At 40.6% G+C, this 26,210-nt stretch overlaps 1 protein-coding gene and 1 pseudogene across 4 annotated transcripts in view; both read left to right on the top strand.

The window, feature by feature from the left end:
• CLHC1 (clathrin heavy chain linker domain containing 1) overlaps nucleotides 1-26,210 on the top strand; it is a 62,170-nt gene that overhangs the window by 18,001 nt on the left and 17,959 nt on the right. The window contains exons 2-8 of one of the 4 annotated variants that reach the window (XM_004609212.2): nucleotides 898-1,140; nucleotides 3,148-3,335; nucleotides 7,466-7,599; nucleotides 17,915-18,116; nucleotides 18,203-18,315; nucleotides 19,411-19,495; nucleotides 21,218-21,324. In XM_004609212.2, coding sequence (XP_004609269.2) covers nucleotides 964-1,140; nucleotides 3,148-3,335; nucleotides 7,466-7,599; nucleotides 17,915-18,116; nucleotides 18,203-18,315; nucleotides 19,411-19,495; nucleotides 21,218-21,324 — 1,006 coding nt within the window. In that variant the 5' untranslated portion in view covers nucleotides 898-963. Of the gene's footprint in view, nucleotides 1-897; nucleotides 1,141-3,147; nucleotides 3,336-7,465; nucleotides 7,600-17,914; nucleotides 18,117-18,202; nucleotides 18,316-19,410; nucleotides 19,496-21,217; nucleotides 21,325-26,210 lie in introns of those variants that run through there. The other 3 variants (XM_055123109.1, XM_055123110.1, XM_055123111.1) reach the window with 3 other exon arrangements.
• LOC105943026 (heterogeneous nuclear ribonucleoprotein A3-like) lies at nucleotides 15,605-17,086 on the top strand (annotated as a pseudogene).

Genomic DNA, 26,210 nt, shown 5'->3' with positions numbered 1-26,210 from the left:
GTTTTATATTTTATGCATTTACGCTCTGAATATTTACTTCATAGGTGCAGAAGGTGGCAGGACTCGGGGAGTTAGTGTTTTGCCTTGTCAGACATTTAAAAATAAGTCATGTGATCTGTTTGATATTCGTATAAATAGGTCTTAGCATCCAACATTGGTCCTTCCCTAAAGTTATTTGATTCTTTGTTAAAAGAGCAGTGGCCTGGGGCTGCTTTAAAACTGTACTCACAGGGTACTTAATGTTATCTTTGCCAGCATTGATGGATAGAATTGAAGTGCTGTCCTCTTATCAGATAGTATGTGCACCGTAGAGATGAGGATTACAGTATTTGGTCAGGAACTATTTATAACTATTATGTGTTAGATGACTGTAATGACCAGGATGGTATCCTGGCAGAGAAGTATATCACCTTTTTTGTATCAGCGAGAGACTTCTAAACCAGTTTTCCCAAAATGAAGCAGCATAATGCTCAGTCTTCTGCTAGCAAGTTATGCTTAGGTCTGGGGAGAGAACTCAAAGGACTGAGTGTGAACATGCTTTGCGTGCAGGAGGCCTGGCTTGGATCCAGCAAACATTATCTTCTAAATATCGCTAGGGCGCAACCCTGAGAGCAGAGGCAGGTGTAGCCCTGAGCACCACCAGGAGAAGCTCACAACAAAAAAACAACTAGTATAAGGCCATCACTGCCCACCCCACCAAAAAAAGAAGAGATATCTAGTTATACATGAAAGAAATTGTAGGTAGAGTCTTTTATTAGCTGGTGTTTAGTATTCATATTCTAGATGAACAGCATAGAAGAGTAGAATAGCATATTCTTTTGATTGACAGTTTGAAGTACTTTCTAATGCTTTAGATTAATTGATAGTTCCACCCCTCCCCCCTTTTTTTCCTTTCAGGATATTTGGCTTTGTTACAAAATCAAGTCAAAACAAACTTTCTGGTGAAGAGTGTGCAGATTTGACATGGCAGTTCAAGGAATAAATAAGCATGCTGTACTCCCTCCCATTCTGAGTAGAAGTGACAAGAAATTTCTGGAAAGCATACAAAGATACATAATTACAGAAATTGAAAAAGTGGGATGTACTGAGGAAGGACCTGCTGATGAATATTACATCATATACCGTAATGTTTTTGATAAGGTATCATCATAATGCTTGTTAGGCAAGAGTTTCAATGTTGGTTCAAGTATTCCCTTTTTTAAACTAATATTTCTGTCTTAGTAACACTAGTACTTGTCTGGCCATGTTATGTTTGTCTATGGCTACGTTTATCTAATTTATCTTAACAGGACAGATGGGACTTAGGGGAGTTCTGCATTTCTATTGCTAGACTGAGTATTTCAGTTGTTTCTATGTAGGAGCAGGCTATGGGGTATGCTTTAGAATTGGCATACTAGCTTTACTTCCTTGGGAGAGCGACACATGACAGTTCTCAGGGTTTACTCCTGGCTCTGTGTCAGGGATCACTCCAGCGGGGCTTGAGGGACCCAATGGGGTACCTGGGATTAGACCCAGGTCAGTTGCATGCAAGGCAAGCACCTAAACCACTATACTACCTCTCTAGACCCTACACTAGCTTCGTTTTACATGTTGTTATAATCAGTGATGTGGGTCTCGGTGTTCTAGTCATTGGAAATGTATAAGGTGAAGGTTTAAAGTTAGGATTTTTTGAGGACCAGAGAAATAGTATAGAAATTGCCTGAATGTGACCAACTCGATTTCCATTTCCAGCACCCCATGTCCCCCAATCATGCATGGCTAGGACTGATCTCTGAATAAGAATGGAAGTAGCACCTGAGCACCACTAGGTGTCACCCCCAAATGAATTAACTAACATAAAGGAAAAGAGTGTTATGAATCAATTTTATAGATGCCAGGAACAGTGCTCATGCAGTGCTGGGGATCAAACCGGAGCTTCTCAACCATGAACTATTTCTCCAGCCCAAGAGTCATTCTTTAGCACTGAGGGAAAATGACTTAATACTTTTAGGTATTAATACTTAATACTTTCTTCCTGACTTCTCGCTCACAGATAACTCTTCCTTAACAGTTAATGTTACTCCAGCACATTTGATTTTTTTTGGGGGGGGGTCACACCTGGCGATGCACAGGGGTTACTCCTGGCTCTGCACTCAGGAATTACTCCTGGCGGTGCTCAGGGGACCATATGGGATGCTGGGATTTGAACCCGGGTCGGCCGAGTGCAAGGCAAACGCCCTACCCGCTATGCTATCACTCCAGCCCCACATTTGATTATTTTTAAACCATTAAAGGTATGCCTTCCTTTGGGGAAGATTAGCTGGGTAGAAGAGAAAAGTTAGAAAGAATGAATTTATGTAGAAATGGGTGAAATATGGATGACTTTTTATTTTTCCAGAAGCATTTGCTAGCAGTAAATAGTTGAGGACTCATGCAAGTCGAGGGCCTTAACCTCTGTACTCTCTGGCCCTCTCTTTTGGCTTTTGTCTTTAAAATGTTTCTTATTTACTTGTGCATGGGTTTTGCACATACAAAATTAAGTAAAAGGGAAACTGAGGGAAGGAGGATAAAAAGCATTGGGAAGAAGTGAATGCTTCTCAGACCTGTTCATCCCAGACTGCTCGCCCTTATCTTTGGGCACCCATTGTTTCTGTTTTCTTTCATTATTCTTCCAGAGATACTCTATATTTAAACAACAGAGAAAACAGGAATATATAATGATTGAGGACTTTTCTAGAGGTGGGTATAGAAATGCAGTTTGAAAATTGAGAACATTGATCAGCTGAAGGAGCAAATAGGTTCAAAAACATGGTGAAGGAGGTCTAGGATGTTAAGGTTTGGATGAAGTCAGAGACTAGATTTAGAGATATCAAGGAATAATATGTGATTATTAAAATATTCATAATTGGGATATTTATAACTGGTTTTAAGTCACATTATAAAATGTTTATTCCAAGTATCCAAGTATTCATTTTAAAGCTTACAGTATTGTGATGACTCACAAGGAGAATATAATCAGTAAAAATTATCTTTAATTCTCTTTCCAAAGTTTTAAACTTCTAATTTTGAAACATGTTTCATTTAAAATTAATTTATAATTCCATTTTCAGGGTTTTTTTATTCCTCTTGAAAAAAATTAGTACAATAGGCAGAAAAATTGTATTTCAGGTAATAGATTATGTCACTACATACAAATCCATTCTTACTTTAATCAAAAAAGAATATGATGCATTTATTGAAACAATGAAGAAAAATCAAAGAACTACATTTTCTCTTCATGGAAAACTTAAAGTTTGGGCAGCAGAGCCCACAACATTTGTATATCATAGGAAAAGAATAATTCAACTCGAAGAAAAGTAAGTATATTAATAAGTATTCCAAAAGATAATAATTGTTACTTGGTTATATTCATAGCCTGGGTAACTATAATCACTGAATCTTCTCAAATTTAAAATTTTAATTTATTTTAGTTGTTTTTTTTTTGTGGGTTTTTTGCCACACCCCCTTGTACTTGTGCATTGCTCCTGGCTCTGTGCTTAGGGGTTGCTCCCAGTGGTAGTTAGAGAGCCAGGTGGTGCCAGGGATCAAACTGGGGTTGGTTGTATGCAGGGTAAGCCCCTTCATTCCTGAACTTTCTCTTGGTCCCTCAATTTAGTTTGTTATGTGTTTATTTGGCTTTTTTGGGTCACACCCGGCAAAGTTCCAGGGTTACTCCTGGCTCTGCACGCAGGAATTACTCCTGGCAATGCTCGAGAGACCATGTGGGATGCTGAACTCGGGTTGGGCACATGGAAGGCAAACACTCTTTCTGCTGTACTATGGTTCTGGCACTCTCAATTTTATTTTAAAGTCATGTTTTTATGTTTTCCTCCTACCAATTTGAAATTATGATAGTTTTACTTGTTTCAAGTTACTTAAATCTGTTTGAGAATTTTGTAGTACTTTAAAGGATAATTGGATGCACATTACAGTATCATAAAATAAAGGATGTAAATAATTGCTTCAGATAATTTCTTGTATGTGCGATTTGATAGTATAATGCCATAATTATCTGACTTAGAGAACTTAATCCTCTGTGATGCACAAAAGTAAATAATTTATGGGGTGAAGGAAAAATGCTCATTTTTGTTGAGCAGTCTCACGTGTTCTGTATTCCATCTGTTAAGTGATGGGTAAAAATGATGGGTATAGAAATTTCAGATCAGGGGTGGGAGAGATAGTACAGCAGGTAAGTTACCCAACCCAGGTTCATCCCAGGCACTTCATCTGAGCCCACCATAAAAGATCTCTGATTGCAGAGCCAGGTTTAGCTCCAAAACAATAACAATAAAAAGAAATTTCAGATCAATTTGGAAAATTATGCAGATGTTTAACCTCCATTTCTGATAATACAGCTAGATTTTAAGATAGCTGTTTCTTTCTTGGGGGAAGGAGAGCGCTGACTACTCCACGGGTGCTCAAGGATCACTCCTGGTGCTCCTTGGGGACCTTATGTGGGCTGGGGATTGAACCCAGGTCTCGTTTATGTTGTAGCATATATTAGAACTTCATTCCTTTTTTAAATGACTGATTATCTGTTTATATTTATGCATATTTTACTTATCTGCTTACTGATATCTGTGAATACTTGGGTTATTTCTACCTTTGGCTATTTTGAATAAGCCACTTTCAGTATTTAGAGTACAAATATCTGTTTGAATCCCTGCTTTCAATTTCTTTGAAAGTCTGTTAACTTTTAACATGTCTTTTTTCCACATGCATAAATTTATATTGGCGAAAACCAAAGGATATTTTGCTTCTGTATTTCCTTTTTCATACATACTACAGGTTCATACTCAGAACCACCTATAGTTACCAAGAACTATAATAATCATAAGGTAGAAAAGCTAATTTTCTACTGACAAACTTGCTTTTAATTTGCCAAAAATCCTATGATACTTATGTGCCAAATTTATTTAAAACTGTTATTCCTCCCTAGATCATACCTTTATCAGTGATACACTAGAACATAAGCTTCAAATAATGTTTAAAATAAGTTTTTATTTCTTGTTCTTTAAGACTATTTCTGGGAGAATTCAGTTTAACTCAAGTAGATGCTGATTTACTGATGCCCACCCGAGCAAATCGATGGACAACAGGATTACAGTGCTACAGTGCTACAGGTGCTGATGTAGGCAGGTAGATAGGGAAAGGCCCTGGCAATGAAATTTAGGTCAACAGAACATTTGGGAGGAAAAATCTAAAACTGATGTACCCAGTGGATACAGAAAACAGACCTGATAAGACCTTCAGTAGACCCTGAGGAGATTGGACTCCTCCCCATGAAGTTGTCTCCTCGAAAATCCTCGGACCTCTCCTTTAATCCGATTGACTTTAGTGATTCAGCCCCGAGAAGACTCCAGAACTTCCGGATCAAGACAACTTGAGAAGAGTTTATAAAAGACATCTTGAACAAAGGAAGGGTGCACGTATGCTGTCTGAGCCCGTGTGCTGCCTGCGTCCGCTTGGCCAAATACATGCGGTGCCTGAGCACATGTATCACCTGCATCTCTCCACTTGAGATGTGTACTTTTATGCTTTCCTATCTAATGCTGGGGTGTGTGGGGGATGTGTGTGGGGGCTCTCTCCGCCCTTGGAAAAGCCCAAGTTCTTTCTTTCTTCCCCCCCACCCATTCTTTCTTGATCACATTACTCTGTCTCTTACTCTCCACTTTCCCACTTTCTCTTCCTCCTTCCCTTCAAAAACTCTCCAAATAAAATCTGTCTTACTTCACAGCTCATCTACTCCTGAAATTCTTTTCTTCCAGTGAGACAAGAACCCAGTAATCCTGGGCCCCAGGTGGCAGAAGCAGATTGGGAGAAAGTGACTGTCTTTCTCTTCCTGTTTCGTGAGCCACCCATGGGGTCCACCGACATCAGGTGCTATCATTCCTCTCACTCTAGCATCAAAATTATTGCAGCAAGTTAAGTCATGTTCCCCACAGGCATTAGGTCCTTATATTTGGAATCTGGAAATGTTACCTTATTTCAGAAAAAGGGCCTTTGCAGGTGTATTACATTAGCATTTTTGCGATACCTTTGAGAGTAGCTTGGGTTATCCAGTTAGGCCCTAAATATAAATATGCATATGCTTATAAGAGAGAGGCAGAGCAGGAGCAATAGGGGTGCTTGCCAGGTTTGAACCCTGGTGATCCCTGAGCTCAGAGCCAGGAGTAAGCCCTGAGCATCATGGTGATGTCAGTGGGCCCACAGGTGACTTACATGAAGCTGGGAGGAGAAAGACAGTCACTTTCTCCCCATCCACCTCTGCCATCCGGGACCCAGGGTTTACTAGGTTCTTGTCTTGCCTCGCAGAAAGGAATTTCAGGAGTAGATAAGCAGTGAAGCAAATAGATTTTATTTGGAGGGTTTTTTGAAGGTGTGGAGGGAGAGAGAGAGAGGGTGTATAATATGCTCAAGAGAGAATTCGGGCTTCTCTAAGGGCGGAGAGAGCCCCTACACACGTCCCAGCATTAGACATGAAAGTACACATCTCAAGAGGATTGATGTAGGTGACACATGTGCTCGACCATGTGGGCACGAGCAGCACATGGGCTGGAGCTGCATATGCACGCCTTTTCTTTCTTCAGGGTGGCTTTTATAGGGTTTCTCCAACCTGCCCCCATGTGGGGCTTCTTTCCAGGTAAAAGTCCATTGCTAAGGAGGTTACCAGGGGGTTAGGTGTGGTGATGGTTTTCTTTGGGCTGAATCACTAAAGTTAATCAGATTAAGGGAGAGGTCCACTGGTATTCAGAAATTTCCTTCATTGGGAGGGGTCCAATCTCCTCAGGGTCATTGCTGCTGCTCAAGGTCTTATCCATACCCACAGGGTGGATCAACCTTAGAATTTTCCTCCCAGAAGTTTTGTTGACCTAGTTTCATTGCTGAGGGCCTATCTACCTATCTATCAATGGGGTGTGGCCCCAAGACAAAAATGGAAAAATGGGAGGAGAGGAGAGGGAGGGAGGAAGGGAGGGAAGGAGGAAAGGAGGAAGGGAAGGCAGATTATAGGACGTTATTATATTTAACACTTATCAATATCTGATGTTACAAATCATGATCAGTATAAGATTGATCACTGTCACTGTCATCCCGTTGTTCATTGATTTGCTCGAGCGGGCACCAGTAATGTCTCCATTGTGAGACTTGTTACTGTTTTTGGCATATCGAATACTCTCGGTAGCTTGCCAGGCTCTCCGAGAGGAATGGAGGAATAGAACTCAAGTCAGCTGCATACAGGGCAAATGCCCTACCTGCTATTTATAGAAAATTATTAAGAAAATTGTTCCTCACTTTTAACTTTTTCTGTGCATTGTTTTAGAAACTTCTATCTATTCCATGATTCCAAATGATAATTAGCTAAAATAGAGTAATAGTTTAACCTGCTTTAGGTCTTATGAATGAAGAATTATATTTGTTGAAAGAAACAAAACTTTTTGTTTTTCAGACTGAGGGTTATTGAAAATAATTCATCAAAGATTCAATTGGAAATAGACAAAATAAAACAATGTAGAGCAGAATATGACACAGAAGGAATAAAATGTCAAGTACCCTGCAAAAATCCTTCAAAACCCATTCCAGGTACTGTATTTTGTTAAAATATTTGTGAGAAATTCTAAATATTTCCAGTTTCCCACATTATACGATTTAGTATATATGCAGTGTAACTATAAATTCTAAGTAATGTTAGCCAGACTTTACAAATAACTTTAGGTAGTACTCTGGGTAGATACAAGGGAATTAAAAAATGTAACTTTCAAGAACAGACGACTGGTTAAAGAAATTTTGGTACATCTACACAATGGAACAATGCAGCTGTTAGGAGAGATAAAGTCATGAAATTTGCTTATAAGTGGATGGTCGTGGAGAGTATCATGCTGAGTGAAATGAATCAGAAAGAGAGGGACAGACATAGAATGACTGCACTCATTTGTGAAATATAAAATAACATAATATGAGACTGACACCCAAGGTCAGTAGACACAAGGGCCAGGAATATTGCCCCATAGTTGGAAGCCTGTCTCATGAGCTGGGGGAGAAGACAGCTAGAATAGAGAAGGGATCACTAAGTCAATGATAGTTGGAGGGATCGTTCGGGATGGGAGATGTGTGCTGAAAGCAGATAAAGGACCAAATATGATAACCTCTCAGTATCTGTACTGCAGACCATAATGCCCCAAAATAGAGAATATGGGGGAAATTGTCTGCCATAGAGGCAGGGGGAGGGTTGGAAATGGGGGGTATACTGGGGACATTGGTAGTAGAGAATGTGCACTGGTCGAGGGATGGGTGTTTGATCATTGTATAAGATTGAAATTCAAACATGAAGGTTTGTAACTGCATCTCAGTGATTTAATAATAAAAAAAAATGTAACTAAGAACTATGAGGTCCAGCCTGGCTGGATTATAGAAAATATAATTAAAATGTGGTTCCTGTATTAACATTGCTTGGAAGCCTTGATATAAATGTAAATTCCTTGTCCCTGTTGTAGGCTTACTATGGTCAGAAACTGCAGATTAGTGTGGGAGTGTGGGTAGGTGTCAGCATGGATCCCAACAGTCAGTGTTTGTTCATTAGATTACTCTAATGTGCTCTAAAGCTTGAGAAATTATTCTGTGTCAGATGAAAAATTAATATATTAAGTTCCGTTGAATATTATTGATAAATTTGGATAACAAAATTCACAGATATTAAAGATAGCCTCATCTTCAGCTAAGTCACTTTTTTTTGCTTTTTTAAAAATTTTTATTAGTTAATCACTTTGAGGTACAATTACAAACTTATGAACTTTCATGTTTGTATTTTGTTTACATCCCTCCACCAGTGCCCATTCTCCTCTACCAATGTTCCCAGTATCCCTCCCACCCTTCCACCCCTTCCCCCCCATCCCACCCCACCTCTGTGGCAGGGCATTCCCTTTTGTTCTCTCTCTCCTTTTGGGTGTTGTGGTTTGCAATAGAGGCATTGAGTGGCCCTCGTGTTTGGTCTATAGTCTATTTTGAGCACGCATCTCCTATCCCATGCAGGTCCTCAAATCACACTTTACCTAGTGTTCCATTCTCTATCTGAGCTGTCCCTTCCTCCATCGTGTGAGGCCAGCTTCCAAGCCTTGGAGCCAACCTCCTGGTACTTATCTCTACTATTCTTGGGTGTTAGTCTCCTATACTGTTATTTTATATTCCACAGGTGAGTGCAATCTTTCTATATCTGTCTCTCTCTTTCTGACTCATTTCACTTAGCATGATACTTTCCATGTTGATCCATTTATATGCAAAGGTCATGACTTCATCTTTTCTAACAGCAGCATAGTATTCCATTGTGTAGTTGTACCAAAGTTTCTTTAACCAATCATCTGTTCTCGGGCACTCCAGTTTTTTTCGAGATCCTGGCAATTGTAAACAGTGCTGCAGTAAACATTTGAGTGCAGATGTCATTTCGACTATACTTTTTTGCCTCTCTGGGATATATTCCCAGGAGTGGTATCGCTGGGTCAAATGGGAGCTCAATTTCTAATTTTTTGAGAAGCGACCATACTGTTTTCCAAAAGGGCTGAACCAGTTGGCATTCCCACCAGCAGTGTAAGAGGGTCCTTTTCTCCCCACATCCACGCCAACAACGGTTGCTTTTGTTCTTTTGGATGTGGGCCAGTCTCTGTGGTGTGAGGTGGTATCTCATGGTTGTTTTGATCTGCATCTCTCTGATGATTAGTGATGAAGAGCATTTTTTCATGTGCCTTTTTGCCATTCATATTTCTTCCTTGAGAAAATTTCTGTTCATTTCATTTCCCTGTTTTTTTATGGGGTTAGATGTTTTCTTCTTGTAGATTCCCACCAGTGCCGTTAATATCAAGGAAATTGAAACTGTAATCAAAAGTCTCCCCAAAAGCATTCGCTAGCGAATTCTTCCAAACATTTAAAAAGGATCTGTTACCAGTTCTCCTCAAGCTTTTCCAGGAAATTGAAGAAACAGGAACTCTCCCAAACAGTTTATATGAGACACATATAATGCCAAATTAATACTAATACTAATACCAAAAGCAAACGAAGACATCACTAACAAGGAAAACTACAGGACAATATCTTTTCTAATATAGGTTCATAAATTTTTATTTATTAAAAAATTTATTATAATATTGTGCTTTACAAAGTTGTTCATAATACAGTTGTTTCAGGCATTCAACCTTCCAACACCAATTCCACCAGCAGTGTAAACTTCCCTCCATCAGTGTCACCAGTTTCTCACCTACCATCCAAATCTTCTACTTTAGCAGGCACAAAAAAATGGTACTTCATATTGCTTGTTACCACACAAAGGCAAAATAGATCAACGAAATTTAATTTGTGATAATTGTTATATCTCAAGTGGGGTTACTAAAGTTATTGTTTGAGGATTTACTGAGCTGGTTGTTGCTAGTTGGGCTTTCTGTGATACTGTTTTCGCTCACTGAGTATGGTGGTTTTCTATACAATTTTCCCCTCAGATTTTCTGTGGTCCTACTGGGCTGCAAATTACTATGAAATTTGGATGTGTTACTGGCTCATGTATGTGACCCTGCATTCCAAAAGTTATGGAGCTGGAATGACTTGTTGGCCTGGCGGCTTGTGGAACTGGACTGTTTTTATGGTGGAGAGTGTCAGGTGTTGGTAGGGGCTGCTGTGCCTTCAGGCAGAAACAGGAATCTGCTCACCCCCATTATGAGACAGCCCTAGAGTTAGCCAGCAGACTGGTCCCACCTGGAAAGCTTCAGCTGCTTATCAATCTTTTCCTAATTTTTAATGTTACCAAATTGCCCTACATAGAGGTTATATCCACTTTACATACCTACTAGCATCATATGATTACATTATTATCCTATTAAATACCAAAGAATGTGTTATTAAACATGTGTTAAATGCCCACATTCTATAATCACCACCATTCCACGATGTAAACAATTCAGCTTCAGAGCTTCATGACTAATCTCAGAAGAGATTTCAAGCTAACCGACGAAACGCACAGGTACACAAGTCTTTAGGCTGAAAACTTTAGGCCACTTTGGGAGTACAGGCCAATATCTTTAATGAACATGGATGCGAAGATCCTCAACAAAATATTAGCAAATAGAATCCAACAACTCATCAAAAAAATCATACACCACAACCAAGTGGGATTCATCCCGGGAATGCAAGGATGGTTTAACATTTGGAAATAAATCAACATAACCCATCATATCAACAAAAGCAAAGATAAAAATCATATTATCATGTCAATAGATACAGAGAAAGCATTTGACAAAATCCAACACCCATTTGTGATGAAAACTCTCACCAAAATGGGTTTAGAGAGAACTTTCCTCAAGATAGTCAAAGCCTTCTATGACAAACCCATAGCAAGCATTATCCTCAATGGAGAAAAACTTAGGGCCTTCCCCCTAAGATCAGGGACAAGACAAGGATGTCCACTCTCACCACTTCTGTTTAACATAGTACTGGAAGTACTTGCAATAGCAATTAGGCAGGAAAAAGACACTAAGAGCATACAGATAGGGAAGGAAGAAATCAAGCTCTCACTATTCACAGATGATATGATACTATACCTAGAGAAACCTAAAATCTCTACCAAGAAACTCCTAGAAACAATAGACAGTAAAGTCGCAGGTTATAAAATCAATATCCAAAAATCCATGGCCTTCCTATACACAAATAATGAGACAGAGGAAAGTAGCATTAAAAAAAAAAACAATCCCATTCACAATTGAGACCCAGAAAATCAAGTACCTCGGAATCAGCCTAACTAAGGAGGTCAAGGATCTCTACAAAGAAAACTACAAAACGCTAATCCATGAAATAAATGAGGACATGAGGAAATGGAAACATATTCCCTGCTCATGGATAGGAAGAATGAACATTGTCAAAATGGCAGTACTCCCCAAAGCACTGTTCAGATTCAATACGATTCCTATAAGGATACCCATGAAAAACTTCAAAGAAATGGAGCAAACACTCCTGAAATTCATATTGAACAATAAATGCCCATGAATAGCTGATGTAATTCTTGGGAAAAAGACGATGGGAGGCATCACCCTCGTCAACCTCAAACTCTACTATAAAGCGGTAATAATCAAAACAGCATGGTACTGGAACAAAGGCAGATCTGCAGACCAGTGGAACAGGGTGGAATATCCGTACACACAACCCAAAATGTATGTACATATAATCTTTGATAAGGGAGCAAGTAGTGTGAAGTGGAGCAAAGAAAGCCTCTTTAACAAATGGTGCTGGCATAACTGGACAACCACTTGCAAAACAATGGGTTTAGATCTCGACCTATCACCATGCACAAAAATCAGATCAAAATAGATTAAAGACCTTAACATCAGACCACAATCCATAAGGTACATTGAAGACAAGTTTGGCGAAACCCTCCACGACATTGAAGCTAACGGTATATTCAAAGGTGACATGCCTCTGACCAACCAAGTGGAAACAGAGATAAACAAATGGGACTATATTAAACTAAGAAGCTTCTGCACCGCAAAAGATACAGTGACCAAAATACAAAGACAGTCTACGGAATGGGAAAGAAAATTTACCCAATACCCATCAGATAAAGGGTTGATATAAAGGATATACAAGGCACTGCTTTTTTTTTTTGCTTTTTGGGTCACACTTGGAAATGCACAGGGGTTACTCCTGGCTCTGCACTCAGGAATTACTCCTGGTGGTGCTCAGGCGACCATATGGGTGCTGGGAATCAAACCCGGGTAAGCCACATGCAAGGCGAACGCTCTACTCTCTGTGCTATCATTCTAGTCCCATAAGTCACATTTTCAGAAATTAAAAATCATGAGAGATTTGTGCATGTTGGAATAAAAAAGGATGTTGAAAGGCTTTACAATAGTGGACAGTAGAACACAGGTAAGTATCATCAAGAAAAGAAAGAATAGAGAACTGGATTCAGAACTTTTTTATTTTGTTTTGTTTGGGGACCAGACTGGGCTATGCTCAGAAGTTACTCCTGGCTCTGTGCTCAGGAATTATTCCTGCAGTGCTCAGGGGACTATATGTGATGCCAGGGATTGAGCTCGAGTCAGACTATATGTGATGCCAGGTATTGAGCTCGAGTCAGATGTATGCAAGACATACAAACTACCTGCTGTAACTATTGCAAGGCATACAAACTACCTGCTGTAACTATTGCTGCAGCCCTGGATTCAGAACTCTTAAGGATTTCAACTAATATTATCAGGAGGTAGAATTCAATAGGTGGAAATCCAGGAAGTCACATTATGTTTTAATGAAAGAAGCTTTGTCTTCAGTTAATGAACTGTTTATACTACAGGATTCCAACTGAGGTTGGTAGGTCATCTTGCATTTGATGAAAGCAGGAACTAGGTTTCCTTTCAATATAAAATTTGTGCTGAAAGGTGGCCGTTGGCACATGCCTAGTTTGAGGCCCTGGAATTCAGTCCCCTGCATCACGTGGCTATACTCTGCTTGGTATAGCCTTGGAGACCCCTGGGCATGAACACCTGAAGGGAGTGGCCCCTACAAAGCATACGCATATCTATGTACCTAATTATGGCTAGCAAACTACAAAGAGGATATACAGCAGAATAACTGATAAACTGACCAAATCCTAGAAAGATTAGGGAGCAAGGAATGATTAAAATCAGGTGGGATTAACCCAGATTTCTAGCAGATATTTTTTTTTTTTTTGGCTTTTGCATCACACCCAGCGATGCACAGTGGTTACTCCTAGCTCTGCACTCAGGAATTACTCCTGGCGGTGCTCAGGGGACCATATGGGATGCTGGGAATCGAACCTGGGTCGGCCGCATTCAAGGCAAATACCCTACCTGCTGTACTATCTCTGCGGCCCCGAGATAATAATTCTCTTCTTAAAAATTTATTTTACAAGTTAGTTCAAAATATTTGATTACATTTAATATTCAAACACCAATCCCACCACCATTGCACCTTCCCACCACCAAATTTGGAATGTTTCCATCCCAAGTCCCAATCCCTGTCCCAAATCACGAACGAAAGAATATATTTTGTGTTGTCTGTTATGAAGAACTGCTGAACATGCTTACAAAAAGAAGTGTTCATATAGGAAACAGTGCAAAGATTGTTCTATTTTGGCAGGAGCCATTAAGACATTCTATAGGATATCACTAACATGTTAAAGTTTGAGTGATGTGAGCTTTGGTATATACATCTGAAAATATGTATATATGCATATATATATTTCTTTCAATGATTGGTTGTAGACTGTCTGAACCCCATCAAATATGGTGTGGTGATTATGGAGAATGGGTAGGGAGTGTCTTATAATGTGTCGTGCTGCTGCGAAGTTCAGAAATACGTTCAGTCATATGTGAGGCTTGGCCTGAGCATGTGGAAAGCAGCCTGGAGCGTGGTGGAGGTTGGGTTATGGAGGTTAGCTGCTGGGACTTCATCACTTGGGTTGGGGAGGGCTCTCACCCTCCCCACTTTGGGACACCCTGAGTGAAAGCAGCCTGGCGTGAAGTCCAGTGGTGTGGCTATGGGGGCCTCATTTTATGCTCCCTTGCAGGAGAAGCAGCCATGGGATCTGGAGGGTGACCAACAGATTATAATTATTTTTTAAATTTTTTTATTTATTGAATCACTGTGATAACAGTTACAAAGCTTTTATTTTAAGTCTCCATCATATAATGATCAAACACCCATCTCTTCACCAGTGCACATTTTCCACCAGCAAGAACCCTAGTATACATCCCATTCCACCCCTCCCCCTGCCTGTGTGGCAGATGATTTCCACTTTGCTCTCTCTCACTTTGATTACATTTAATATTTTGACAAGAAACCTACCATTATTATTTGGAATTTCCCCCAATAATCAGACCTGCCGAAAAGGCATCATTAGATAATTTGTTTTCTATTGCTGATTATGAAGAACACATGATGTTGCGTGGCTGCTATTGCTGTCGCGTGATTTTGTATTTCTGATATTTTAGTTACAAAGCTGTAGTTGTTCGTGGGCGGCAACTTGGGGCCTCATCGGGTATGGGAGAAGGGACGGGCCAGTTCCACCCCCATCCCGTGAGGCCCTACGTGTCTCGTCACTGCAGTCTCATACCTGGCTGTCCAATAGGCTCTGAAAGATGGTGGCCACTGTGCTGCCGAGGGGTGGGGTGGAGGTAAGGCGGAGGGACATACACCTTTTCCCACCCGGGGCAGCATGGTGCTGTAGTTTAATGCACAGTCCAGATGCATTTCTGCCAAAATCCGCTGGGTTCGAAATTGGTTTGTGTGCCTTTAGGATCATGGCCGTTCAGGAGCCAGAGGAGCCGTTCATGGGCAACAACTCGGGACCTCGTCGGGGTGGGGAAAAGGAGATAATAATACTTTTTGTTTGTTTTTTGTTTTTTTGGGTCACCCCTGGCAATGCACCTGGCTCTGCATTCAGGAATTACCCCTGGCAGTGCTCAGGGGACCATATGGGATGCTGGGAATTGAACCCGGGCAAGGCAAATGCCCTACCCACTGTGCTGTTGCTCCAGCCCTGAGATAATAATTCGTATAGAATTATTATACCTTTAAAGACAGCAATTGGCCCGGCCCCCAGCCCGACTCCGGCCGTCGCCGCCGCCGCCGGGGGGAGGAGGGCCATGATCCAAAGGAACCAGAGCAGTTGAGAAAACTGTTTATTGGAGGTTTGAGCTTTGAAACTACAGATGATAGTTTAAGAGAACATTTTGAGAAATGGGGCACACTTACAGATTGTGTGGTGATGAGAGACCCCCAAACAAAACGTTCCAGAGGCTTTGGTTTTGTGACTTACTCATGTGTTGAAGAGGTGGATGCAGCTATGTGTGCTCGACCACATAAGGTTGATGGGCGTGTAGTGGAACCAAAGAGAGCTGTTTCTAGAGAGGATTCTGTGAAGCCTGGTGCCCATCTAACAGTGAAGAAAATTTTTGTTGGTGGTATTAAAGAAGATACAGAGGAATATAATTTGAGAGACTACTTTGAAAAGTATGGCAAAATTGAAACCATAGAAGTTATGGAAGACAGGCAGAGTGGGAAAAAGAGAGGATTTGCTTTTGTAACTTTTGATGATCATGATACAGTTGATAAAATTGTTGTTCAGAAATACCACACTATTAATGGGCATAATTGTGAAGTGAAAAAGGCCCTTTCTAAACAAGAAATGCAGTCTGCTGGATCGCAAAGAGGTCGTGGAGGTGGATCTGGCAACTTTATGGGTCGTGGAGGCAATTTTGGAGGTGGTGGAGGAAACTTTGGCCATGGTGGAAACTTTGGTGGAAGAGGAGGCTATGGTGGTGGCGGTGGTGGCAGCAGAGGTAGTTATGGAGGAGGTGATGGTGCATATAATGGATTTGGAGGTGATGGTGGCAACTATGGCGGAGGTCCTGGTTATAGTAGTAGAGGAGGCTATGGTGGTGGAGGACCAGGATATGGAAACCAAGGTGGTGGATATGGTGGAGGTGGTGGAGGATATGATGGTTACAATGAAGGAGGAAATTTTGGCGGTGGTAACTATGGTGGTGGTGGGAACTATAATGATTTTGGAAATTATAGTGGACAACAGCAATCAAATTATGGACCCATGAAAGGGGGGCAGTTTTGGTGGAAGAAGCTCGGGCAGTCCCTAAGGTGGTGGTTATGGATCTGGTGGTGGAAGTGGTGGCTATGGTAGCAGAAGGTTCTAAAAACTCAGCAGAAAAGGGCTACAGTTCTTAGCAGGAGAGAGATCGAGGAGTTGTCAGGAAAGCTGCAGGTTACTTTGAGACAGTCGTCCCAAATCCATTAGAGGAACTGTAAAAATCTGCCACAGAAGGAGCGATGATCCATAGTCAGAAAAGTTACTGCAGCTTAAACAGGAAACCCTTCTTGTTCAGGACTGTCATAGCCACAGTTTGCAAAAGTGCAGCTATTGATTAATGCAATGTAGTGTCAATTAGATGTACATTCCTGAGGTCTTTTATCTGTTGTAGCTTTGTCTTTTTCTTTTTCTTTTCATTACATCAGGTATATTGCCCTGTAAATTGTGGTAGTGGTACCAGGAATAAAAAATTAAGGAATTAAAAAAAAAGACAGCAATTGGCCCAAGAATGGAAGATATTTTAGGTGTTTGTGTTAAGAATAATGACTTCACAGGGTTGAGAGAGAGAGAGAATGAGCGAGAGAGATAGGGAGGAAGAGAGAGAGTTGATGATATGGCAGGTATTTTACAATTTGCATTGGAGAGAATAAACAGATACTTTGGGCTGGCTGTAGTAAATTATGGTGGATGAAGTCATTGGACAGAAATCCTGAATTGTTAGTCAGAGACTCTTGGTGTTGAGTAACTGAATTTTAGGGATTTGCAATGTGCAGTGATGAGGGTTTTTTTTTTTCATTTTGTTTTGCTTTAATCTTAATATGATAAAATTTGTATGTTATCTGTTCTTAGGACAATCTGTAGCACTGTAGCACTGTCATTCTATTGTTCATCGATTTGCTCCAGCAGGCACGGTAATGTCTCCATTGGAGACTCGTCACTGTTTTTGCCATATCGAATACACCATGGGGAGCTTGTCAGGCTCTGCCGTGTGGGCAGAATACTCTCAGTAGCTTACTGGGCTCTCCGAGAGGGGCGGAGGAATCGAACCCAGGTCAGCTACGTGCAAGGCAAATGCCCTACCCGCTGTGCTATGGCTCCAACCCAGTTCTCATTAATGAGATGTTTAAAACTACTAGCTTTTTTAAATTGTATAATTACCTGTTTTCTGAACAGTAAGCTATAAGTTCATGCTGCATTTCTGAATTCTTTACACAGTGAATGAACGGTTTCATGTTTTGCAGATATTTGGACAAAGGTCCACATTATGGCTTGCCTTGTTTTGTTTGTTCTTTTTACCTATAGGCATGACTCTCCAAGAGTCAGTGAATTTAGACGATCTCAAAAAATACCTGAAGCATCTTGAAGATAAATGCACAGAAATGAAACAAGTAAAGGAGAAAAAATATGTGCCAATTCAAAGGAAAGATGATTTAGAAGAGGAAATAATTATGCTTTTAAAACGGCGGGATGTAGCTGAAAATATGAAAAAAGAATTACAGCTTCGGTATGAAGCTTTTATTTGTGTTTATACTAATATTCGTTCATTTGACTTTAGGTTCAATATATCATTAACTTTTTTCATCTATTTAGTTACCAAAGACTGCAGCTGGTTTCATTTGCATTCTCTTCATGGATAAAATCTAATATGAGCACATTGTTTCAAGACTTCATGGAGCATGTTCAGACACTGCAAGAACAACAGGGTAGTTTATCTTTATCTTTAATTAGATAGACATAATAGACAATTGAGGGTTGGAGCGATAGCACAGCGGTAGGGCGTTCACCTTTCACGCGGCCGACCTGTGTTCGATTCCTCCTCCCCTCTCGGAGAGCCCGGCAAGCTACCGAGAGCATCACGCCTGCACCGTCGAGCCTGGCAAGCTACCCGTAGAGTATTGGATATGCCAAAAACAGTAACAGTAAGTCTCACAATGAGAGACGTTACTGGTGCCCGCTCGAACAAATCGATGAGCAACAGGATGACTGTGACTGTGACTGAATAGACAAATGTTTTTTTTCCTAGAAAGCTGAAGAGGGATTTTACTACACTAGGTTTTAAAGAAAGCAAAATTAATTTTGTTACATCTCTGTTACACTGTGGTTCTTCCTTTAATGGCTGGAAAGTTGAATAGATGCTTGGTGGGTCAAAGAGAGAGAATGCCTGAAAATATAAGTGGAAATAAGGAAGGATCAGACACCATTCTCTTTAGACAGAGGTCAGTGTTTTAGGAACTATACCAAACAACATTACCAAGTTGTTTGTATTAAACATGAATTTTAAGTTTTTTATTGATAAAAAGCCCAAAAGCCAATCTATTATTTTAATTTTTTTTCCTATTTTATTAGTGAATTACCATGAGGTACAGTTACAGACTTAGAAGCTTCCGTGCTTGGGGGGCTAGGGGTATGGGGGGGGTTGGGGTGTGAGGGGGCGGGGTGGAGCTATACTGGGATTCTTGGTGGTGGAATATGAGCACTGGTGAAGCGATGGGTATTCGAGCATTGTATAGCTGAGATTTAAACCTGAAAACTTTGTAACTTTCCACATGGTGACTCAATAAAAAATTAAAAAAAAAAAAGAAGCTTCCATGCTTGAGTTTCAGTCATATAATGATCAAGTACCCATCCCTCCACCAGTGCCCATTTTCCACCAATGGTCCCAGCATCCCTCCCACCACCCCCACCCCATCCCCTCCACCCCACCCCGCCTCTGTGGCAGGGCATTCCCTTTCGCTTTCTCTCTCCTTTTGGGTGTTGTGGTTCAAAAAGCAATCTTGTGGTGTTTTCATTGTTTACAGATAAGAAAGGCACTTTTGAGGATATATTTGAAGATAATCCAAACAAAGCAAAAGAAACTGAAAATTTGCTCTCCTACATTGAAAGGCAAATATTTTTAAAACTTTGATTTTCTTTGTTAAATAGTAGCATTTGAGGCCAGAGTCATAGTACAGAGGGCAGGGTTGTTGTCTTGCATGCAACAGACCTGGGTTAATTCCCTGACACCCCATTTGGCCCTCCGGGCCCACCAAGAGTGGACCCTGAGCACAGAACCAAGAGTCCCTGAGCACCATCAGCTGTAACTCCCCCAAATTAATTAATTAATTAAGTAAACAGCATTAATAGCTAGCATTCAATCAGCATTTATTTATAAATTTATGCAATATAAGTTTAATAATCTTTTATTTATTAACATTTAATATTTATTTTGCATCTCTCGCTATAGTCTCTAGATTTTATGTTCTTAGAGTTTATATTCTAGTAAGTAAATTAGAGTATAAACTTGAATTTAAAAGTTATACATTTTGTTGGGCCAGAGAGATAGTGCAGTGGCTCAGGTACTTGTCTTGCATGGGCTGACCCAGCTTCAGTTCCCAGCACATTTGGTTCCCCATTTCCTGAGCACAAAGGCAGGGGTAAGCCCTGAGCACCCGTGAGTGTGCCCCCACCCCACAAATAAACATAGTATTTTTTGTGATAAAAACTTCCTAATAGGTAGTCTAGAAAATTTTTTTTGGCAGATATAGAATAGTTGCAGTGTTGAGACATTTTATTTATATTTTTCTCCCATTTCCTAATTTATACCTCATGTTAAAAAAATGTTGTATTATTTCCTTAAACTGTATATGCTTCTTTAAGTCTACCTTTACATATGGATGCAAACATTGCTGAAGATAAACTGTCACTGACATTCCATTGCTCATCGATTTGCTCGGGCACCAGTAACGTCTCCATTGTGAGACTTGTTACTGTTTTTGGCATATTGAATACACCACAGGTAGTTTGCCAGGCTCTGCTTAGTGGGCAAGATACTCTTGGTAGCTTGCCGGGCTCTCAAAAGGGGCAGAGGAATCAAACCCTGGTCAGCTGCGTGCAAGGCGAACGCCCTACCTGCTGCTCTAGCGCTCCAGCTGGCTGAAGATTAACAGTGTATTTAATTTGCTTAGCATTTCTCCACTAATTCTGCCCTCTGGGCACCATATTAACTTAAAATATTGTCTAAATCCTGTTTGCCATAATCTTACTGTGAGGCAAAAGCTGATTTGGACATGTTTTGCCTTAGAAGAGGCTAACACTATCTTAACTGTTTTTTTTTCTTGTTTTGTAAATGTAATATTTAATTGGATTCTATGACATCTGAATATACTAAGGACATTAAGAAATCTCTAACTGGAAGGCCTTTGTGATCAAAATTTTGGTTATACTAAGATTTTCCAGGTTCCCTTTTCATCTAGAGATCTGAGAGTAAAAATCTGAGATCATTGTAAATTCGTGGTGTGTTATTGCTTCTCACTTTGTACCACTTGCTATAAGCACCATAAACACACACAAAATATAAGATTAGGTTTAGTGTCAGCTATCAGGTGAGAGTAACAGTCTGAGATTACCAAAACAAACAAAAAAAGAATACATGAAAGACCATATTAACAAAGCAAATCTAGTTAAGAGTTTATTAGAATTGTCTTTTTGTTTTCTATACAATTATGCCCCTATGTTTTGTCTTTATTAGACATTTGCATATATGTGTATGTTAGAAATAAGATATTTCTAATCAATTTTGTTTTTTCTCGTGCATTTGTCATGCTTACTGACATACAATGGCCATAGGTTCAATGAATTAATGTCCCTCGGTGAATATGAAAAGGCAGCTTACCTTACAGCCAACTCTCCTAGAAGAATTCTTCAAAACATTGGGACAATGGATAAATTTAAAGGTAAGCATTCCTCTCCAAAGCTTATCTTGATAAAATGGAAAGACAATTGAAGTAGGAGACCAAAGATCCAGACTGCAGCCTGATGTCCACCATTTACTTAGTTTCCATAATATTTTTTCTTTCATTAAGGAGTTTTGCTAGATTTTCTAAATTCAGTTCTGAAACAAATGCAAAAAAGCATGTAGAAACATGCAAGCAGCTATGTGTTCACCATCAAGAATAATAAATGTTAATGTTTTATTGAATTTTATCTACTACCTTTTTAAAGGTTTGTTGTAATATTTTCATACATACATTTAACTGTACACATTTCAAGTGGTTGATGCAAGTATTTTTTGTTTGTCAGGAGTGGAGGCTACTTCCTGCCGAGCTAGGGGACTCCTGGGGCCATATCTGCCCGTGGTGGAGTCCAGGAATATACATTTACAAGGCCCGTGGCCTACCACTTGAGCCACATCCCTGGCTCCCACAATTTAAGTTTAACAGATGTCACCCACAGGCCAAAGAAATAACACAGGGGTTAGGACACTTTCTTTGCATGTGGCCAACCCTGTTTTAGTCCCTGTCATCACACAAGGTCTCTTAAGCACTGACTGGGTTTAATCCTAAACACAGAGCCAGGAACAGCCCTTGAGCAATGGATTTGTCCTCAGTTCCTCCCGGCCCCCAGTGAAAACCCAAAAAGGAAAAAAAAAATGGATAAACCAGATGTTCCCTCATGTCCCCCAGTAAGCCTCACCCTGCCCACTGTCCTCTGTACCCTTCTTACCTGAAGCTTCTACCAGTCCCTCTAATCTGTCTTTAGATCATCATTGATTAGTTTGCATATTCTAAAATTTTATGCATATAGACCTGCTCTAAACTACGGCCCCATGCCACCCCGGGAGGGGAAGGGTTTTTGTCCCTTGGCCTTTTCCCTTTACGACAGCATGGCGACCACCACCTTTCAGAGCCAATTGGACAGAAAGGTAGGAACTTGCAGTGATGGGGCACGAGAGAAATCTCTCAATGGGGGGAGGGGCAGAACCAGCCCTTCTCCCCGTGCAGACGAGACCCCAAGAGGCCACCCACAAATGGCTCCTCCTCTGTTCCTGAACAGCCATGATCCCAGAGGCACACAAACCAATCTCAAAATGCAGCAACTGCTGGTAGAAATGCTCCTGGACTGTTTCCTGGAGGGAAGTCCCTCCATCACTGTTGAACTCTGTAAATATTTTCAAATTCATCCCTGTTATGTCTATCAAGAGTTCATTCTTATTGCTAAGTAGTATTCCATTATGTGAATGCAAATTTTTTTTCTCACAAATTCTTTATTACCTATATGATTTCAAGTATTTCTCCTCCAACCCATGGCTTCTCTCATTTTTTTTAACAGTTCTTTCTATTTTGTGTTATTTTGGGGTGGGGGATGCTATTGTTCATTGAACCCAGGACCTCACACATAGAGGAAGCAGTAACACTCTTGGAGTAAATATTTTATTGAAGTCTATTATAATTATATGAGTTTTTAACTTTAGAAATCATGATTTTAGTGCCATAATAAGAAACCTGGGCCTAATCCACAGAGATTTTTCTCCCCTTGCCCCAAGGATTTTTATAGTTTATATATTTAGGTCTCTAATCCAGTTTGAATTAAGTGTTTTAGGAGGCTGAGCTCAGGGCTTACTCAAGGATTACTCAGGGGACTATATGTGGTATCAGGCATCAAATCAGGTCAGCCACTGGCAGTGCAAGGGCCTTATCCACTGTACTATCTCTCTGACACTGATTTATATTTTTATTTTGGTGAGAAGTACAGGTTAGCATTTTTTTAACTCTAGTTATCTATTATTTGAGCCTTTTATTAAAATGACCCAGTTCACTGAATTGTCTTAGTGTCTGTTGAAAATTGGTTGTCCATATATTTTTAGATCTGTTCTTTTTCACACATAGTGATGTGGTTGGGGCGTCACCAACAGTGCTCTCGGGACCATGCAGTGCTGAGGACCAAACCTCCAGCCTCAGCAAACAAAACAGGCACTCTAGCTCTCTGTGCCATCTCCCCAGACTTAACTAATCAGTTTTGTGGCTCTTTCTTTCTTTCTTTCTTTCTTTCTTTCTTTCTTTCTTTCTTTCTTTCTTTCTTTCTTTCTTTCTTTCTTTCTTTCTTTCTTTCTTTCTTTCTTTCTTTCTTTCTTTCTTTCTTTCTTTCTTTTTCTTCCTTCCTTCCTATCTTTCTTTCTCTCTTTCTTTCTCTTTCTTCCTTTCTTTCTTTCTTCCCTTCCTCCCTCCCTTTCTTTCTTTCTTTCTTTCTTTCTTTCTTTCTTTCTTTCTTTCTTTCTTTCTTTCTTTCTTTCTTTCTTCCTTCCTTTCTTTCTCTCTTCCTTCCTTCCTTCCTTCCTTCCTTCCTTCCTTCCTTCCTTCCTTCCTTCCTTCCTTCCTCTCTTTCTCTCTTTCTTTCTTTCTTTCTTTCTTTCTTTCTTTCTTTCTTTCTTTCTTTCTTTCTTTCTTTCTTTCTTTCTTTCTTTCTTTCTTTTTCTTCCTTCCTTCCTTCCTATCTTTCTTTCTCTCTTTCTTTCTCTTTCTTCCTTTCTTTCTTTCTTCCCTTCCTCCCTCCCTCCCTTTCTTTCTTTCTTTCTTTCTTTCTTTCTTTCTTTCTTTCTTTCTTTCTTTCTTTCTTTCTTTCTTTCTTCCTTCCTTCCTTCCTTTCTTTCTTTCTCTCTTCCTTCCTTCCTTCCTTCCTTCCTTCCTTCCTTCCTTCCTTCCTTCCTCTCTTTCTCTCTTTCTCTTTCTTTCTTTCTTTCTTTCTTTCTTTCTTTCTTTCTTTCTTTCTTTCTTTCTTTCTTTCTTTCTTTCTTTCTTTCTTTCTTTCTTTCTTTCTTTCTCTCTCTCTCTTTCTTTCTCTCCCTTCCTTCCTTCCTTCCTTCCTTCCTTCCTTTCTTTCTTTCTTTCTTTCTTTCTTTCTTTCTTTCTTTCTTTCTTTCTTTCTTTCTTTCTTTCTTTCTTTCTTTCTTTCTTTCTTTCTTTCTTTCTTTCTTTCTTTCTACTTTTGGATCACACCCAATGATGCACAGGGGTCACTCCTGGCTTTGCACTCAGGAATTACTCCTGGCAGTGCTCAGGGGACCATATGGGATGCTGAGGATCAAGCCCGGATCGGCCACATGCAAGGCAAACACCCTACCCGCTGTGCTATTGCTCCAGTCCACAGCGGGTAGAGTATTTGCCTTGCATGTGGCTGACCCAGGTGCAATTCCTCCATTCCTCTCAGAGAGCCCAGCAAGCTACCGAGAGTATCCTGCCCGCACAGCAGAGCCTGGCAAGCTACATGTGGCATATTGATATGCCAAAAACAGTAACAAGTTTCACAATGGAGATGTTACTGGTGCCTGCTGGAACAAATCGATGAACAACGGGAGAATAGTGCTACAGAGCTACAGTGCTTCTTTCTTTCTTTATCTGTAGTTGGGAAGGAAATGAATCTCTATACCTTGTACCCAGTCATCTCCCCTATCCTGTGTCTGTCTTATTGTGCCAAAGTTAAGTTACCAGAATAGAGATGCAGCCTGGGACTAGGCTCGGCACTTTGGTTAGTTGTGGGGGTCTTATGCTGAGAAGTTCAATGGTGCTAGACTGGTAGGATTTACTGAGTGTTGCTAATGATGCCAGTGGACTTCCAAATGACTCATGTGAAGCAGAGAGGAGAGAGACATCAGTTTAGAGAAGAGGATCTGCCACTTTCTCTCAATCCACCTCTACTACCCCAGGGCTGGCCTGGAAGTCTAGGGTTGATAAAGTCTGCGATGAGTCCCTGCACAGCATGGACCTCAAGTCCCACCAGCCCCACTAGGTAGCTGTCAAGCCACATCCGATGTCCACCTGTTGTGTGTGGCATGAGAGTTAAGCCCCACCATCTGATTTCTTGGGAAGCTGTGAATTCAGGCTAGAATGAGGAATTATTCTTTGCAGGAAAGGAAAGTCAGTCCTAGGCCTTACCTTTTGGGTCCTTCGCCTTTCTCACAGAAAAGAATATCAGGAGAGGAGCAGTGAAGTAAAAAACATTTTACTTGGAGGGTTTTGAGGAAGGGGAGGAAGGGAGAGAGAGAGAGAGAGTAACACGCTCAAGAGAATATGGCTTTTCCAAAGGAGGAGAGAGCCCTAGTACACATACCAGCATCAAAGTATGAAGGTATGGAAGTACATCTCTCAAAAGGGGAGATGCAGGTGACACATGTGCTTGTGCACCACATATGCTTGACACACAGACACAAGCAGCACATGGGCTCGGCTAGCATATGCAAGCTCTTCCTTTGTTCAAGTTATCTTTTGTAGGCTTTCTCCCAAGCTGCCTATTCTACCCAGGTAAGAGTCCATTGCTAGGGTGGTTGCCAAGGGGATAGAGCTGGGAGTAATGTATGGTCTTTTTTGAAATTCCTTTCTTGGCCTTTGTTCCTGCTGTAGCTTCTCTTGAATTGGGAGGAAGGGATGTGTCAAGTCTTCTCTGGGTTTGTGCTGGATTCAGATAAAGGTCTAATCAGGCCTTATTCCTGCGCTCATAAAGTGGGTTTTCATAGCCTTGGGGATATTGGTTTTATTACTTCCCAGGAATTTCATTGCCATAGGGCCCTTCCCTATCTACCTGTCTTCTGCACTCAGAATCACAGAATATTCTTTTTTTTCTTTTTCTTTTTTTTTTGGTGTGGTGTGGTGGTGGTGGTGGTGGTGGTGGTGGTGGTGGTGGTGTGTGTGTGTGTGTGTGTGTGTGTGTGTGTGTGTGTGTGTGTACCCAGTGACTTCTCCCAGCAATACTCAGACTGATAATGAGGGGCCTGATGCTCAGTACTTAGACTCTGGACTCAGTGGTACCAAGATGATGGTAATGTTGTTGTAGGGATTGGTGTGATGGG

The sequence above is a fragment of the Sorex araneus genome, chromosome X (assembly GCF_027595985.1).
Source record: "Sorex araneus isolate mSorAra2 chromosome X, mSorAra2.pri, whole genome shotgun sequence".
NCBI lineage: Eukaryota > Metazoa > Chordata > Mammalia > Eulipotyphla > Soricidae > Sorex > Sorex araneus.
The sequence above is the reverse complement of the archived record's forward strand: the minus strand, read 5'-3'. Positions and strand labels throughout refer to the sequence as shown.